The 16,035-nt window shown below is 38.8% G+C and overlaps 1 protein-coding gene and 1 long non-coding RNA gene across 2 annotated transcripts; one reads left to right on the forward strand and one right to left on the reverse strand.

Annotated features, from left to right (window-relative positions):
* Positions 4,284-5,226, forward strand: LOC110435386. Its single transcript, XR_002453049.1, has 3 exons — positions 4,284-4,395; positions 4,488-4,653; positions 4,748-5,226. It is a non-coding gene; the product is annotated as an uncharacterized LOC110435386 (long non-coding RNA).
* On the reverse strand, positions 10,435-14,716 carry LOC8058573 (5'-3' exoribonuclease 2). The gene is made up of 21 exons (XM_021461912.1): positions 14,673-14,716; positions 14,585-14,606; positions 14,435-14,497; positions 14,139-14,291; positions 13,907-14,071; positions 13,703-13,780; positions 13,509-13,619; positions 13,369-13,434; positions 13,203-13,289; positions 12,971-13,066; positions 12,813-12,908; positions 12,637-12,707; positions 12,283-12,411; positions 12,123-12,199; positions 11,996-12,036; positions 11,766-11,840; positions 11,545-11,681; positions 11,340-11,444; positions 11,159-11,234; positions 10,795-11,049; positions 10,435-10,476 (listed from the first exon to the last, which is right to left on the reverse strand). The coding sequence occupies exons 1-21, from the start codon at positions 14,714-14,716 to the stop codon at positions 10,435-10,437; spliced, it is 1,989 nt and encodes a 662-aa protein (XP_021317587.1).

Raw genomic sequence — 16,035 nt, forward strand, 5'->3', positions numbered from 1 at the left:
ACAACAGGTATCCTCTCCATATGTACCCAGAATCTCTTTGTTACTAATTCATGGCGAAGATTTACCTATCCATGTTTATTTAACAAACATACATATAGATATATAGTTGCTACAAGATGGATGTCCCAACCGCTATTGCCCTTATTTTTCATACAGTTGCTTCCTCTTCCTCTTCTATCTTGAATATTTAGATTTATCTGTTTTTTCTGCAGATGTATTTGCATTGCTCTTTCTGCCCCTGTTTGGTCAGTCCCCATGTGTTCTCTCCTACTTTTCATTGCGTTGGTTGTGACTGATGAGTTAGGTTGCAAGAAATTGGGTCTCTATTTCTTTCCCCTCTTACAAATTCAATTCAAAAATCAAAAGGCAGCTTTTTTTACAATGTGCCTATGAGTTATGCTTATATCTTCATGGAAAGGCAAATAGATGGTGGAGAATGGTGATATTAGTAATCAGTAACAAAGCTTTATTGATGGAACCATGATACTGAAACCAGAGTGTACTAATAAAACTTCAAATGTCAGGCTGCATAATTCTAGAACCTTCATTCATTGATATGGTCTTCGGTAATGTTGGTTTAGATTACAAACCAGTACAAAAGGTCTCTCACATTGGCCTCTTGCATTACTTCATCCCCCCCCCCCCCCCCTCCAAAAAAAAGTGCTATGTGAAAGTCTGTTTGTCAATTTATCTTCTCATTTCTCATATTGTTCATGCTTGGAAAATATTGCCTCAATGAATCTTATACCTCTGGACTGGTTTAGTTTTTTCTATGTAAATACATATAGGGCTATTATTATGTATATTCGCTCCTACTACATGTTGCTGTGGCGCAATATCATTAACAAAATGTAAGGACCCTCACATATCTTTACATGTTTTTGGGGTCTACTTTACAGCCTAAAATAATTCCTAAGGTTGTATCATGCCAAGTTCATCATACCTAGACTTTTAGCTGCTTAAAATTACTGAATGTTGATATGATTATTACGTCAATGCTAACACAGGCACAGTTCTAAATTTTGTTCACAAAGTCAAAAGAGGTGTGAAACCCACAAGGATCCAACTACTCACAGAAAAATTCAACCTCACGTTCTCTTCTGCTACAGTCTGCAGTGTCACAGTATCACTTCACAAAATATAAGGTCCCTCATATATCTTTACATGTTCTTGGTGTCTTTTTAGCAGCCTAACATAATTCGCAACACTATGTAATGTCAGTGTCTCCATAACTACATTTTTAGCTGCTTAAAATTATCAAAGATTGATATCATTATTTCTGCAATGCTAACACATGAATGGTTTCAGTTTTGTGCAGAAACTAAAAAGGAGTTAATGTGAAAGCTAGAAGGAAACAACTGCTATCACAAAATTTTTTTCTCAGAGGCAATTCCTTTCATGATCACAACTTAAAAATGTAGATAAGTTTATTAACTTCCTATTATACATGCACGCGGGGGCGCGCGCCCGCCACTAGTATTATATCAATCTGCACACTTTTCCTCTCTTATGCCGACGACTCCGTTTGAGAGAGTTGTGGCCCTTAACTAAGCACATACCTTAAGTTATGTTAAACTTCTTGTCATTTAATCTTATAGATTTTTTAAAAATTATTTTATTAATAAAGGTATAGTTTATTTGACCAAAAATTTTTGAACAAGAATAGATTTAACAAGTTATAGATAAAGTATAGATTTAACAAAAATAAAGCTAAATAAATCTATAACTAAGTTATACGTGATCCAATGGGTATAAAATTTTTACTATACTTTAACCATACAATAATTAGCTCATCAAATTTTTTTGCCATAATTGGACCATAGAAACTACATATATGAATTATTTAATTAATTACCGAAAAACATGTATTAAAAACTATAGTAAAAACTTTATACTAAAGCATATCATATTATATGTTCACTGTGTAGATCTACTTATGTGGAGTCCAATTAGTTTTTCCATTTTTATGATTTTTTATTTATTATGATTTTTTTAAAGATTTAATAGAAATAAATAAAAAATAAAAAGACAAAACCACCCTCTAAAACCGATCGAGGGGGTTATTTGACCAGTTTTGAAAAGGTCAGGGAGTAGAATATCCAGTTTTTATAGTTCCGAGGGTAAAGTAGTCCACTCTAGATAGTTTAGAGCGTTACGTAGACTTTTTTCTATAAGTATTTATCGGTTGGAGTATTCATGGTGAAAACGCTCGAAAAACTAGTTGTTTCACAGCATTTTAACTAGGTCTTAGCCGCCTGAATCCTCACCCCCACTATACCTAAGGAGCATGAGATGGGGCGCTGGGAGTTTCACTTTCTTATCCGTACAGAGTTTTGGAAAGCAACATGTAATTTGAAGTTTTTAGGTGTTTTGGGTTTTTGAGCACACGGAGCATAGGAATCATTGGATGTATTTGTTTCTCTAGATGGAGGGTTGGGCCTGGCTGTGATTATGCAATTGGTGATGTTTGTTTCTCTGGATTTGTTTTAGGCCTGGTCGGCACGATGATTGAAGCACCCGCTAGCGGGAGTGAAGGCCACTCCCTCCGTTTTTGGCGAGCCAGGCCGAGCGCGTGCAGGCACGGGCTTCATTTGGCGCTGGTTGGGAGATAGTTTGCACCCAATACAGGCAAACAAACACTCAGCTCAGTCTAGTCAGGCCCAACTGGAAAGTGCAACCAAACAAGGTGCATTGCACCAGCCGGGCCTGGCCATATGAAACCTGGCTAGGGGGAACCAGCCAGGCTGAGAAGGTCCAGACAAACAACACACGCCCATTGTGGCCTTAGGTAGACCGGATCTAGGACTTTTTATGTGCTTGTCCCATAGGTTGCTCTGAGAGAAACTAGAACCCATGACTCATCTTTTTAAGATCTTATTAAAAGGTACTCTCACTACTTCAAATTATAAGTTGTTTTTAGCTTTCTTTAGTTTTTTTTTGCTATATTATAACTCGGACTACAAGCAGCAGCCCCGCCAAACTGGAAAAAAACAGCTTCGACGAAGGAGTAAGGAGTCAGAGCACTTTTCCTCTCTTCACGGGAGGAGCCAGCAAAATGTGGCTTCCCACAAATCAACTCATCTCTACTATAATGGAATACTTAAATTATTTTTAGTCCACCCAATAAAATGTCCCCCACTGAGAGTCTTCAACCACTGTGCACCCAGAAAATTACACACAAGAATTCTACATCATTAAAATCAATTGTCTAATAAAACAGCAACACCAAATCTGATGGCCGCGATCGGATGTGGGAAGCCAGGCTTCTCACCCGCACCCTGCTCGCACTTCAACACCGTGACCGTGATTCAAGGATGCATTGATACCCATCATCCTAAAAAAAAAAAAAAACCGACGTTTGAAAACTTCACCACCGCCGCAGAAACCTTCCGATCGCCCATGTCCATGCCCTTCGCGGAGGCAAGGAGGAAGCCGTGGTGCCTGCTATTGCCATCCCAATCGCTCGTGCCCACGCCCTTCGCCGGTCGGTGCCGCGGATCCGAGAAAGCCACGGACGGGAGGATTGCGAATACGGCGTACTACGACAGTTCGGCCCTTCCTTTCCCTCGCCGTGCGTGTTGTTCATAGAATACGCATAGCATCGGCGGCACCACGGCAGGCACCTCGCGAGCAGCACTGCAGCGGGCACGTGAGTTCTATGCAGTACGTAAATCTTCATTGATAGCATGTTCATTTAGGTATATGTTTCTATTTTTTTCTTTCCCAATCTCTGCCTAGAGCTACGTACTAACATATCAGTATCACGCATCAGCTATATATTGCTGATTTGCTGGTGGCCACTAGCCGGTGATCAGCGACAACGAATCAACCATCCACCATTAGGCATCAGACATAAGATACACAAAATCTTATTTTATTTTGAATCGTTAGAATACTTTTTTTATCAAAGTTATTAGAATATAATTAATAGAATGCACGGTCACACACATTAGACTATTTAATTTTAATTATATGGTATGATTTTTTCTCTAATAATATCATTACAGTATTGGAATGATGGACTGAAATAATATTTTACTCTCTTGCAAACATTGAAATATGAAGAGTAGTAGTAATATTGTCTCTCTTTTTAAAAAATAAGCACTAAAGAAAAAGGCTCCTTCTCCATCTTCTTTCGTTTTGATTATTAGTCACCGAAATTTACAATAGCATCTCAAAAAAAAAAGATTACATAAACCAGGGTAACTATTCTTATCGTCTTCGTCTGGTATATAGTGCCCAGCTACTTAATTATTAGTCACTGAAATTTTCAATAGCATCTTCAGGATACCCGCTACCCACCGCTACTACCGGCTAAAGATCCTCGCTGATACTTTGCAATGTCTATGTCCGGAGATACACACGATGCACTAAGAGATATCACCAACATCGCAGGTATGCTTTCAGTATATATGTGTACAACACTTTTGATGTGTCTTTCTACTTTTCTATTCTACTATTCTATAATATCCAAACGCCCGTTTTAGATGACGCCTCACGGAGAAGGGGAGAAAGAAGAGAGCAGCAGCGGATTCGTTGAGCTGAGATGTCCAGCGACACCGCTACTGCCGGCTAAAGATCCTCGCTAATACTTTGCAATGTCTGTGCGTGGAGATACACACGATGCGCTAAGAGATATTACCAACATCGCAGGTATGCTTTTAGTATATATATGTGTACAATATTTTTTATGTGTCTTTATATTTTTCTATTATACTATTCTATAATATCCAAATGCCCATTTTAGATGACGCCTCGCGGAGAAGGGAAGAAAGAAGAGAGCAGCAGCGGATTCGTCGAGCTGAGATGTCCAGCGATCAAAGAGAAGAGATCAATACAAAAAAGCGTGAATACATACGAGACTACCGAGCACGGAAAAGAGCTACGTCCCAAAATAATAGCAATTCCTATGCTTTGACCACAACATCTCAACCAAAGTTATTTAATCGTTTCAACACTTCTTTTTATTTCTATCTCTATGTATAATGAAACCAAAATCACAAAAATATATGCAGGTATTAGTTACCCTAAGATTGACCAAAACACATCAATTATATTGGACAAAGAAAATATCCCATCAGATGCACATGGAGATCAAAGCCATGTTGGCATTAGCACCGCGACCACAACAGGCGGTGCACTATCTGCGTCCAGCGGTAAACATTCTGTTATTGTATTGTGTACACGTAATATGGTAAGTTTGACCACAAGATCTGATATATGATATTTTTTGTTGATTGAAACACATGGAAAAATTTAGAAAAAAAAACTCTATTATTGCAGGTGTTTCTTCTAATTAATATTGACAAGTATCACTGGTACCTAGCGGTTGTCAATGCTTCAGAAGGACAGATACATGTTTTGGATTCTTTTGAAAGAAAATATGTTAGCATGACAATATCTCGACTACGTAGTATGGCTTAATGATTGATATATACACAAAACTAAAGATTGCAGCATCGGCGAGCTCCACACTGGCCTATGGTCAGAGCCTGCGGGCGACGACGACCTAGACGCCCTGCGGCAGACGTAGGCATGACGGTCCAGCGCCAGGTGGTACGTGCCTCGCGGTGCCCCATCGCAGACCGAAGGTGTACACGAGCACGTCAGGGTGGAGCGAGAGGAGCATGCCACTGGGCCTCTGCGGTGAGCGCCCCATCGAGCGGTGAGCGCGAGCGGTGTTGCCACCTCCTGGATGGATCCCATTGAGGATGGTCATGATTTGGAGCCATAGCACGTGCAGGGGCAGCACGAAGAGGTGGAGCACAAGGGGTCAGCGACGCGGTCACGAGCCAGCGAGGTGGGTTCTCGGCGGGCGCGACGTTGGCATGCCCCTCCCAGTATCGCGAGATGTAGGTAGGGACAGGGAAGGCGAATGGAGGAGGTAAGAGGTGAGAGGCCGGGAGGTTACAAGCTCACTCACCGCTAGCTCTATCTCGCTCCACCGGGCCAGGCCGTGAAAACAGTGGAGGGAGCGTTTCCCTGGAGCCAGGCCGAGGGGTCCAAAATGCATCCCGGGAGCTAGGCTGGGAAGCGGCCTAGTGGCATCAAACACAAGCCGCTGCAGCTGAGGAGCTTGGGCCACCCTCTATGCTCTCTAGCAAACACGCCCTTAGAGCAACTCCAAGAGCTTAGCTAAAATTAGTAGCCAAATTTCATTATTTAGCTATTTTGTAAAATAGAAGACTTCTTAAAAGAGAAGTGGTCCATAATAGCCTTGTTATATTTTACAAAATCAGATAGCTAGAGCTAGTGGTTGGCTATATATGATCACCGAAAATCAAAGGATACCCAACTTTCTATTTTATAAAACCAGATAACATATATTAGAGTCTACTTTTTGTTATATAAATTCTAAAATAACATCCACAACAAGAATAGCCAAGTTGTTGGAGGTGCTCATAGAGCCCTTGCCAAACTTCCCCTGGGTAAGCCCATGGCTATAAGAGTACACGAACTCTTACAAGGAAATGAAAAATCAACTCGGCATGTTTTTTTATACATAAGGCATTTTGCTATTGTAAACTTCATATACATGTTAGTCACAAAAAAAAAACTTCATATACATGTTTTATTTTTCTTCAATTGGTTTTGTAATAATTATCGCAACCTAAGTTCCATAGATGCTATTTTGATGATTTTACGTTAGCAACCGCAACAGAAATATTTATGGTGTATGATGTTGAATGAATATACACACATCATGCATGTTCGATAGTTTAATATGATTGAGTGGATGTACGGTGGTGTAATATACATGATTCAACTGTTTATTTGGTATCATTGCTTAGATAAACTGTATGAATATCGTTGTTGTTCTGTTGTTGCAACCTGCAGACACTATTACATGTTAAGAAAAATAAGAACAAGTACGTGGAAAAAATAAAGAAAAAAAAAGAAAATTACACGAGCAAGCAACTGAATCTTCATTTTTTTTGAGCAAAAACTGAACCTTCTTTTGGTACTTATTAATCTGACCACGAATAGAACTATAGCCCAACTTTTTTAGCCCATGAGCATCTCGGGCTTTGGGCTGTGTGTTGATCGGTTCAATTTGTATAGTATACTCAGGCCTGTTACATTTGCTAAAGAAAATCAGGCCTGTTACAGCAAATCTTTCATTCTCCTAATCAAATGAAACATAAATGCATAGAAATTTTATAATAAAACAAAAGTTTGCATACTCCCCCTCCAGCCCGTTACTATTTTGATTTTGAAATAGGCATGCAGCTGCAGTGGCATTGCACTAGAAGTTGCCGAGGGAAATAATATTCTGAGGAGAACTAGGCTCAGTTCGGTTGTACCCCCTCCATTATAAGTTATTTCAAAAATTTTGAAGAGTCAAAGTATCTTAAATTTGACCAAATTTATATGTCAAAATAATAATATTTATGATACTAACTAAGTATCATTAGGTTCTTTATTGATTATATTTTCATAGAGCTTGATCTCATAAATCTTTATAATTTTTTTATAATTTTGGTTAAACTTAACATGCTTTGACTCTCCAAAATTTTTGGAATGCCTTATAATTTGGGATGGAGGGAGTATTTGTTAATGGGTTTTGGATCTTTTTTTTCATATTGACCTATGTTAGAGCAACCATAATGTGTGCAAAAGGCAGTCCATAGGACTTAAATATTCTATACAAGCTACTGAAACATTGTGGAACTAGTCCTATAGTAGTCTATAGAAAAAGCTACCAAAAGGCTATGGACTACCCATAAGAAATAAAAAATAACAGTGAAGAAAAGAGAGATTGATGATTGGTTGATTGTGCTTTTGAATGAATTTTTTAATGTTAGTGGACCAATTCTTTACCCATTTATATTACTAATGTGGACTACAACATTATGGCCACAACAATAACTAAAGTCCACTAACACTAAAGTTGCCCCTTATGGACTAACCATTCCAAAAACATTGTGCTTGATCTGATAGAATTTTCTTTTAAAATCTGTTAGTTTTTCCTGGCAGTGTCATCATTTCAATGGTCTAAAATTTGAAGGATTATTTGTTGATGAAAGAACCAAAACTATATTTCTCATGTTCTCGTCTCGCTCTCTCCATTTTTTCATTCTATTTTGTCAAGTGGTTTCCGTCCATAATTCCGTCTCTTTTTTCTTTCATGTCTGTGTTCTTTTCTTTTTCTGTTTTTTTCCATCGTCTCCCGTTTCCGTTTTTCTTTCCCTTTTCCGTCCTCCGTTTTTCATTTCCTTCCCATTCATGCATCTCTGTTTTTGTTTTTTTCTCCGCTTTGCTCTAGTGTCCTTTTTTATAGAGTGTAAAAACAAACAATACATACAACATTACATGTCTTTAAACCATTGATCTTTGCCAAAAAAATCAAAGATTTTTACCAATCAATGAATTTTACCACCAAGTTATTGATCTAATTTAAACTAGAATTCTTCTATAACTTGGATCTACCGATTGGGTTAGCCAATCAAACCGTGAATTGAATCTTGAGCACTTCATTAACCAATCTGTCCAAATAACTCTATTTCTGCAATCTTCGATGAGGTTTGACATGTATAAAATCGAGAGAGGTCTCCCATCGGTCATCAACGAATAAACATAAATTTTGCAAAATTGGAAACTAACACTTATCGACTTTAATTAAGTATTAGATTTAAAGATTCTTTTATCCTCAAAGATAGTCGCAAAACTCAATATGTAACATTTGGTATGAAAATTAAAGTTACAATATATGTATGTATAAAAATCTTTATTTACTTTGCAACAAGAGAAAAGATATATAAAGATTGTAATTTGATGCATGCATAATAAAACATTGTTATATTATTACCAATATTAACTTATATAGTGGATGTCATTGTTATCATGAACTATTTTTAGATTTTAAATTATGTAGGATATGAATACATAAATAGATACTCCCTCTATATCAATAAAAAAAACTCGACCTACGGGGGTAAGACAGCCCCCAGGCATTGCATTAAGAAGAAGACCTTCTCACGCAGGTCCAGAAAACCCCCGAACCCCTGCCCCACCCATACACAGTGGCACTGTAGCCCATGTGAGAACGACCAACGTCCGGGACCGGGCCTTAGACCGCCTGTGCTTTGGCATGGGACAGATGAGGGGATTTTTTTAACCTTAGCCTGAAAATTCGCTCCCACGGGAAGTTGAACCCAAGACCTAAGGAGTGTCGTCGGGTTCCTCTAACCAACTGGACTAATGTTAACTCTTTGTTTTATAAAAATATTTATCAAAAAGTGATATATGCATACTTTTATGAAAGTATTTTTCAAGACAAATCTATCCATATGGTTTTTATATTTTCAAACTCAACAACTTACAAATTATTCATGATTTTATATTCTCAATGTTTGACCTAAATCTTGTTCAGAACGACTTTCTTTATGGGTATTGAGAAGCACGTATTATTTTCATCATCATTCTTTATGAACGTTTTATATTTTTTTTTTCATTTTGCACTGCACGAGCCTGTTTGCTAGTTTTGAATAATTCATCAATCCCTTTTTTTTTGTGAATCGTTGCTTTCCTCATGTAGTCCGAACCAGCACGGCCCGGCCCTTTCCTTTGCATTGGATTAGTTACCTGACACTATGTTTGAGCAAAACATGGGTGAAGAGTGAAGACTTTTGATTCAACCTCTCTTATCGACAACTTGCAGGTACAGCAACAAGTAGGCCTTTTTCAGAACTTGCAAAACTTTAAGGATCAGTTAGACGTACCGTTCTTCATGGAAGTTATAATCCTGATGGCCTGGACAATTTGGAAGTCCAGGAATGATCTAATTTTCAGGCAGATAACCCCATCCCTACCAATTGCAAGACAAAACTTCAAAGCTGAATGCCAATTGCTGTTGCTGAGGGCTAAAAGGAGTTACTTCCTGTTAATTGAGCAATAGATTGCGGCAACGGATGTAGTGCAAACTCATCTCTCGTGTAAACTGTGCAAATACTAATCTGTACCACAGGATGTTGATCCAAGGGACGCGGAGAGATTAGGCAATTTTGCACTTAACCGCCCACTCTTAATTTCACTTTTACAAAATCCCTCCTTCCACCTCTCTCATGCGCCCCCTTGATCAACATCCTGCGGTCCAGATTAGAGTTTACACAGTTTGCACGAAAAATGAGTTTGCACTATATCCCTTGCCATAGATTGCAAGTCTAGATTAGCTTGGTTTCTAATAGTCTTGCTGCTTTTGTTCTTTTCTTTTTTTCCTGGTTCCCTAACGCTGCCTTCTTGCAGCTTTTTTTTTTTTTTTTTGAAAAATCATTCTTCTTGCAGCTTGTACCCTGTTTCTTTCCCCTACCTCTGCTTTAGTTTCTTTTACCTAAACGTTTACTCCTTATTTTTTTAATAAATTTCTGTAGGAGTGCAAACCCCTCCCCTCCAGTTTCAGTCAAAAAAATCCTCTTATCGAAATAAATCCTAAAATTATTGTGCAAAGTCGATTTGTTGTTCAATGGAGCCTTGTTCCTGAAACAGCATTCGCTATACAAAAGTCAGATACAAACAGGACGAAATGGAACAAGCTGCGAGACCCAAGATTAGCAACACAAAAAGGCATTCCGTCTCAACACAAAAGGTACCTCTAGTTTGAGGTATCACAGATAATTTCAGAATTTAACATAGCACTCCTGATATTCCAGACAAAATGGTGAGGCACACAAGAGACAAAAAAAACTAAGCTAGTTCATCGCATCCCTCTCATCTCTATTCTGTTACCCACCACGTCGCTGTTCGCTCCCAACTGGGCGCCAAGCCCTCTGCTGCCTCTGGAACGAGCCACCATACTGCCCTCTTCCTGCACAAGCGCTTCCGAATGTGTAGGCGCCAACCCTGCTGCACCATGCCAGCCCCATAGAAACTTCTCTCGTGGCCACGGCCAGGCAGTGCTGTCTCGGCAGCGATGGCTCTCCCTCTCCCACGTCCAAAGCCGCTGATCATCGGCTGCGGTTCTGCCATGGTTGGGATGGTTTCAGGCGGCGGCCAGCTACCAGGATAGGTGTGCCACAGCGGCCTCTTTGAAATCTCAGTTTCAGTTACATTCTGCACAAGACATGGTTTCTTTCAGATACGAAGATGGATCGGAGGTATGGTGGCAAATTGCCCTACGAACCAATGGAAAATGTGCAGCTAAAGGGAAATCTGAATATACCTTTTCAGGTTTTTTGACATTATCAAGTAGTCTTGGAATGATTTTCACTGGTTCTGGGTTGGAGAACAAGAATGATCTAAAACATACACAAGATTACAGGAACATGTAGTGAAAATTAATGGATGACTTCTTTTCTTAGAAATGCACAAACTGAATATGATAGGGTCAAGAGAAAGCATACATTGTCTGGTCGTTCCTAATGTCCTGTAGATCTCTTATCGGTGAACGGAAGAAGCCACAGCTTATACTATTGTCGTCAACAGGCGACAGCCGCCCTCCAAGTTCACTATTTGGAATGAAATTTAGGATTTAGCAACATTCTTTTATGTTGCTCAGAAATAAAAGAAATGCATATCAACGTAGCATCAGTTCAGACTTGATTGTACCTGGTAGATGGATCCAACAGAAGCATTTTTGATGAACAGTCGGATGTCTCCACAAAAGCTGAACCATTTGGCGTAGTATTTGAGTTCCTCAAGAAGATCTTGTCTTGCCGAACTGTGTTTCTATTTATCTCATGCACCTACAAAATACAAACAATGTAAAATAGTCACGTGCAACATACTCTAGTAGACAATTTGCATAGAAGGTAAGCAATTTCTTTTACTGCAAGTTTGTCCTCCACCGTCTTAGTAGCCGAAGTCAGCAGCTTTTCATCGATGAATGGCAACATTGCGATACCCTGAAATAATTTATTTCAGAGAAAACTAGCATGAGTGAAGAAGGGTTAAATGTAGAAACTGAATGATGATGGCTTAGCTACACAACCCAGCTGATGTGTGTAAAAATATGAGTAAGCTAGTCTTAAATTATGAATTCATATATAAATGACCTTACTTGCCACAAGAAACGTTTCCCATGGGTATCAATCTGTAGATCTGTAAGAAAAATGAATGCCCAATTAGTTCAGTAATATGGTATTCAGAATTCAGATTATATGATGAGTCTAGAGTGACAAATATACCTGACGGGTAGAATTTTTTTATCAAAGACTCTTCATTTTCCATCAGTTCTCTGTAACACTTTGGTAGTGCACATGAGCTGCAAAAGAAAATAAACTTAAAACTTCCATTAAAAGATTGCAATGAAGAATGCGCATTCTAAACAGAGAACGTTTCACGTGCCTTTCTTTTGGAAGAACTGCCATGAGCTGATCAAATGGTCTTAGTGGCTTATCAGCGTTGAAAGATATCTTGAACTGTGATAGTCCTTCAAAATCAGATGTGAAAGGAGCATAATAGAAGGGGTAGTACCTGCAGAAAAAACGAAATAGACATTATAGAATGGAAACATTTTCTAGTACAATATATCCATAAGAATTAGCAGTCATATATGACTTACGAGGAACTATTTATCAAGATTAACAATTATTTGAACTATTCATCATTCAGATTTCAGAACAATGAAAGCAGACTACTAAAATGTATAAGGAGATACATGACAAATGAAAGCATTGATCATAAACATGTACATCCTACCAGCTCCATGATGGCACATCTGCAAAATAGTACCGCAGCACCCAACAAAGTCCTTCCAGATACTTTTGAACCTAAATTAAGCCAGTGACAAAGAAAGTTAACACAATATGATGTCTCTTCAGAACGCCCACTGGTATTAAAATTTTATTTGCACAGAGACAGGAAAAAATCATAACCATGTCATTCTTCAGCTTCCCAACTTCATTAGATTTTTCCACACCAAACTTTTCCCTGAAGAATCGAGATTTCCACCCAGCAAATCCCAATCTTATCTGCAATGGCATGTCAAGCTTTGCACATATGCGAAATATTTACTCAAATAGGCACTACTAACCGCATCATGTTTACAGGCTCCACTTTTTACAAGGTCTTGCTTGTTACGAAGAGTATCCTTTAAGTTTCGCCTCAGCTCCAAGGTATTTGCAGTTACCTACACAACAGGAGAGTTAAACTCGAGATAAGGAATAATATGGATGCGATATTTGCCAAAAAGGTTTAGGAGAAGTGATAAGGTAATTTCCAGATATCCAATAAAAGTAGAGAAAAATAGGTAAGCTCTTCCCTACATCTGACTCATCTTGGCTGTTGGTGCAAATACCACCGTTTGTTGAAGAAGACTTTACTGTCAAGTCTGGACCATCAGGATTTTCTTCCTGAGTAAATGAAAGGTTGAGATTAAAAATGAATATGACAGTAATCAGAACAAAAGTTTTAGCTGCATGTAGCCCTCACCATATTGTCATAGTTTCTTTCTTTCCATTCCTCTGCAGCTCGGCGCACTAAATTGCGCTGTAACCTCTGCATGTAATCAACAAGTTCCAATTGGCAATTGTGTACACTTTGACCCAAGGATTATAAGTTTTAGAACATACCTCTCGCAGTTCATATCTTTTAACAAAAATTTTCTCTTCACACAAGGACAGTTCATGAAAAAACTTTTCCAACCTCGAAACATTAAGATATGCAGCATGTTTGTCTTTTAACTGTTTTTGGTAGCAACAGAAGTACATCAAAACATAACTCAAACAGTTAATCAATGAAATTAACAATTCGATTGTGCATGTACCTTCTCGGTGCTCACAATGTAGCCCCCCATTTTGTTAAATGCTTGTTTGTACACTTCCAACAGCAGATCAATTGCACCCTGCCACGTCCAAGAGAAATTAAGGGGAAAAAAATCATGTTTTTGCCGTGGGAAACAAGTGAAAGGATGTGACAACAACAAAACTGTTTGCTCTTAAGCTGTCAGAATCAGATGGCATATATGCACCTCATGAATTTCAACTGAAGGAATATGTGGAATGAAGTCATTTCCTGTCAGGAAACAGATAAATATGAAATCATCTATTAGCCTCTCGATATCCGTTTTGACAACCGGGTTTGGTATCTTCAAATCAAGCTCCAGGTACTCCCTCAGAACCCATATGTTCAAAAACTGCAAGAAGGGGCGGTGTTACAAAAAAAAAATGGAAAGACCCTGCTGTCATCTCAGAGGAACAAACCTGATAAGGTTTCTTGGGAGACCTGTCCCTACTAGCAGTTGTTTCTGTCATGCGGGGGAACCATCCTCTACATTTTCTTGAGGAATCTTCAGTTTTGAACAGTTCTTTAGATAGAGGGATGCAATTTTCTGGCTGGGTCGATCGTAACACATCCTGTCCAAGTTAACAAAACGAGTATTCTCAACTAAATATTTACAAAATTCTGCAATTAACCGTCACTTGCTAAATGCAATCCAATTAACTAAATGCTGTTTTCCAACTATCATAGTATGGATGAAGTCAGGAGATTGACAGACCTCACGCAAAATCGAAAAGTGGAGTTCGTGAGATGCCAAAGCGAGCATGATCAGGTCAGCATCCTGTAATGATATTCAGAGTGAAAACGAGGCACAATAAACAGAACAGTAATGTAGAAAATATTCAAATATTTAGTTAGCCTATCTTACCAGTCCATACAAGCAGTGGTTTCTAGTGGATCACAAGAGAGGTCTTTGGGTTAAAAAGTACAGATTAAGTAACAATCTTTTTGATTACCTTGTACATCCTTTACTGATATTAGATGATGGGAGGGTAGTCATTTTCGAAGTGGTAGAGAGATTGTTACAATGCTATGATCCAAGAACCGGCAATTTTGCAGATGTGTTGGATATCGGGGCGATGAGACTTGCAGAAACTCAAAGCATTGGGGTTTACACAGGAAACCTGTTGATCTAGAATCTTGCTTCTACCGATGAGTTTGGTATGTTTGTTTTGTTTTATCTAGCTAGCTTTCAAAACTTTTTGAGGTAGCATTGTGATGAATGCTCCAGTGAAAACTTACATTTACTTAAAATATGCCACATTGTTCTGTTGTTGATTATTCTATGTCCTTGGTATGCTTGTGAGTCATTGATATACTTTACAAAATTAAATGTACGGGTGGCACTCAGAACCTTCTAGGAGCGTCATCTAGATCTGTAAACTTTGAAGTTGCTGGTTGAAATTTGCCATCTAGGTAAAAAAAAAAAACAAAATAGAAAAGTACCCTACTTTTGTCCATATGGTGTGCCAGCTTGGGTAATTTTTATGAGTGAGGTAGAAAAATAGACATTCCAAATGGAGCTGTCTTTTTCTCATTTCTTCTGCACTTTTGAGTTGGTTAGGAAGATATCTCCATGAAGGGACACCAGTTCATTGACCAAAGGGAAGCTTTTTGCACTGACCTAGATAACATATTTAACAATGGGGTTGGATATCAAGCCAGCTTTGGCTCCTTATGGCTCATCGAGATAACAAGATAGCTTGGCTAGGCTCAGCTAATTTAGCTCACAAGCCAGCTCGTTATCACTTGTTACAGGAGGTTCATCCTCTGACTCTACAGCTGACTTTAGCTTCATCTGAACCATTTGTCATATCCAACACCTACAAATCAGTCTTCCCCTCTCATCTACTTGGACAACTCACCCTCAAGCTCTGGTGGCAGTGTTGGACACTGATTTGTCATAGCTAGCTGCTACATTGCTCAAGTAAAGCTCTGATGATCATCTGGAACCCCTTATTGTTATTTAGATTCCAAATCATGATAAGCATAGTGGATTCTTTAGTTCTGTTCTGGTTTGATTTGGGCAAGAATACCATCATATTCTGTTTCATCAAGCGACTACTGTACTAATCACTAATGAGCACTTACATCAAATCATCCTTCCAATTTCCTCACACTTGAATGTACACTTCAATGGGAACTGGCACTTCCGAGTCAAATTGATAGGCAGCTTCCTTAGTCATGGTGCTCTAATTAATGCTCCAAATCATCATCATAAGACCACACAAGAGATCGACAAGGACAGCCGGCAGGTGGCAGCAGATTGCATGCAGATGAGCAAGGAGGCAGAGATTGCAGCAATGGTGGTGACACGTT

The sequence above is a fragment of the Sorghum bicolor genome, chromosome 5 (assembly GCF_000003195.3).
Source record: "Sorghum bicolor cultivar BTx623 chromosome 5, Sorghum_bicolor_NCBIv3, whole genome shotgun sequence".
Classification (NCBI taxonomy): domain Eukaryota; kingdom Viridiplantae; phylum Streptophyta; class Magnoliopsida; order Poales; family Poaceae; genus Sorghum; species Sorghum bicolor.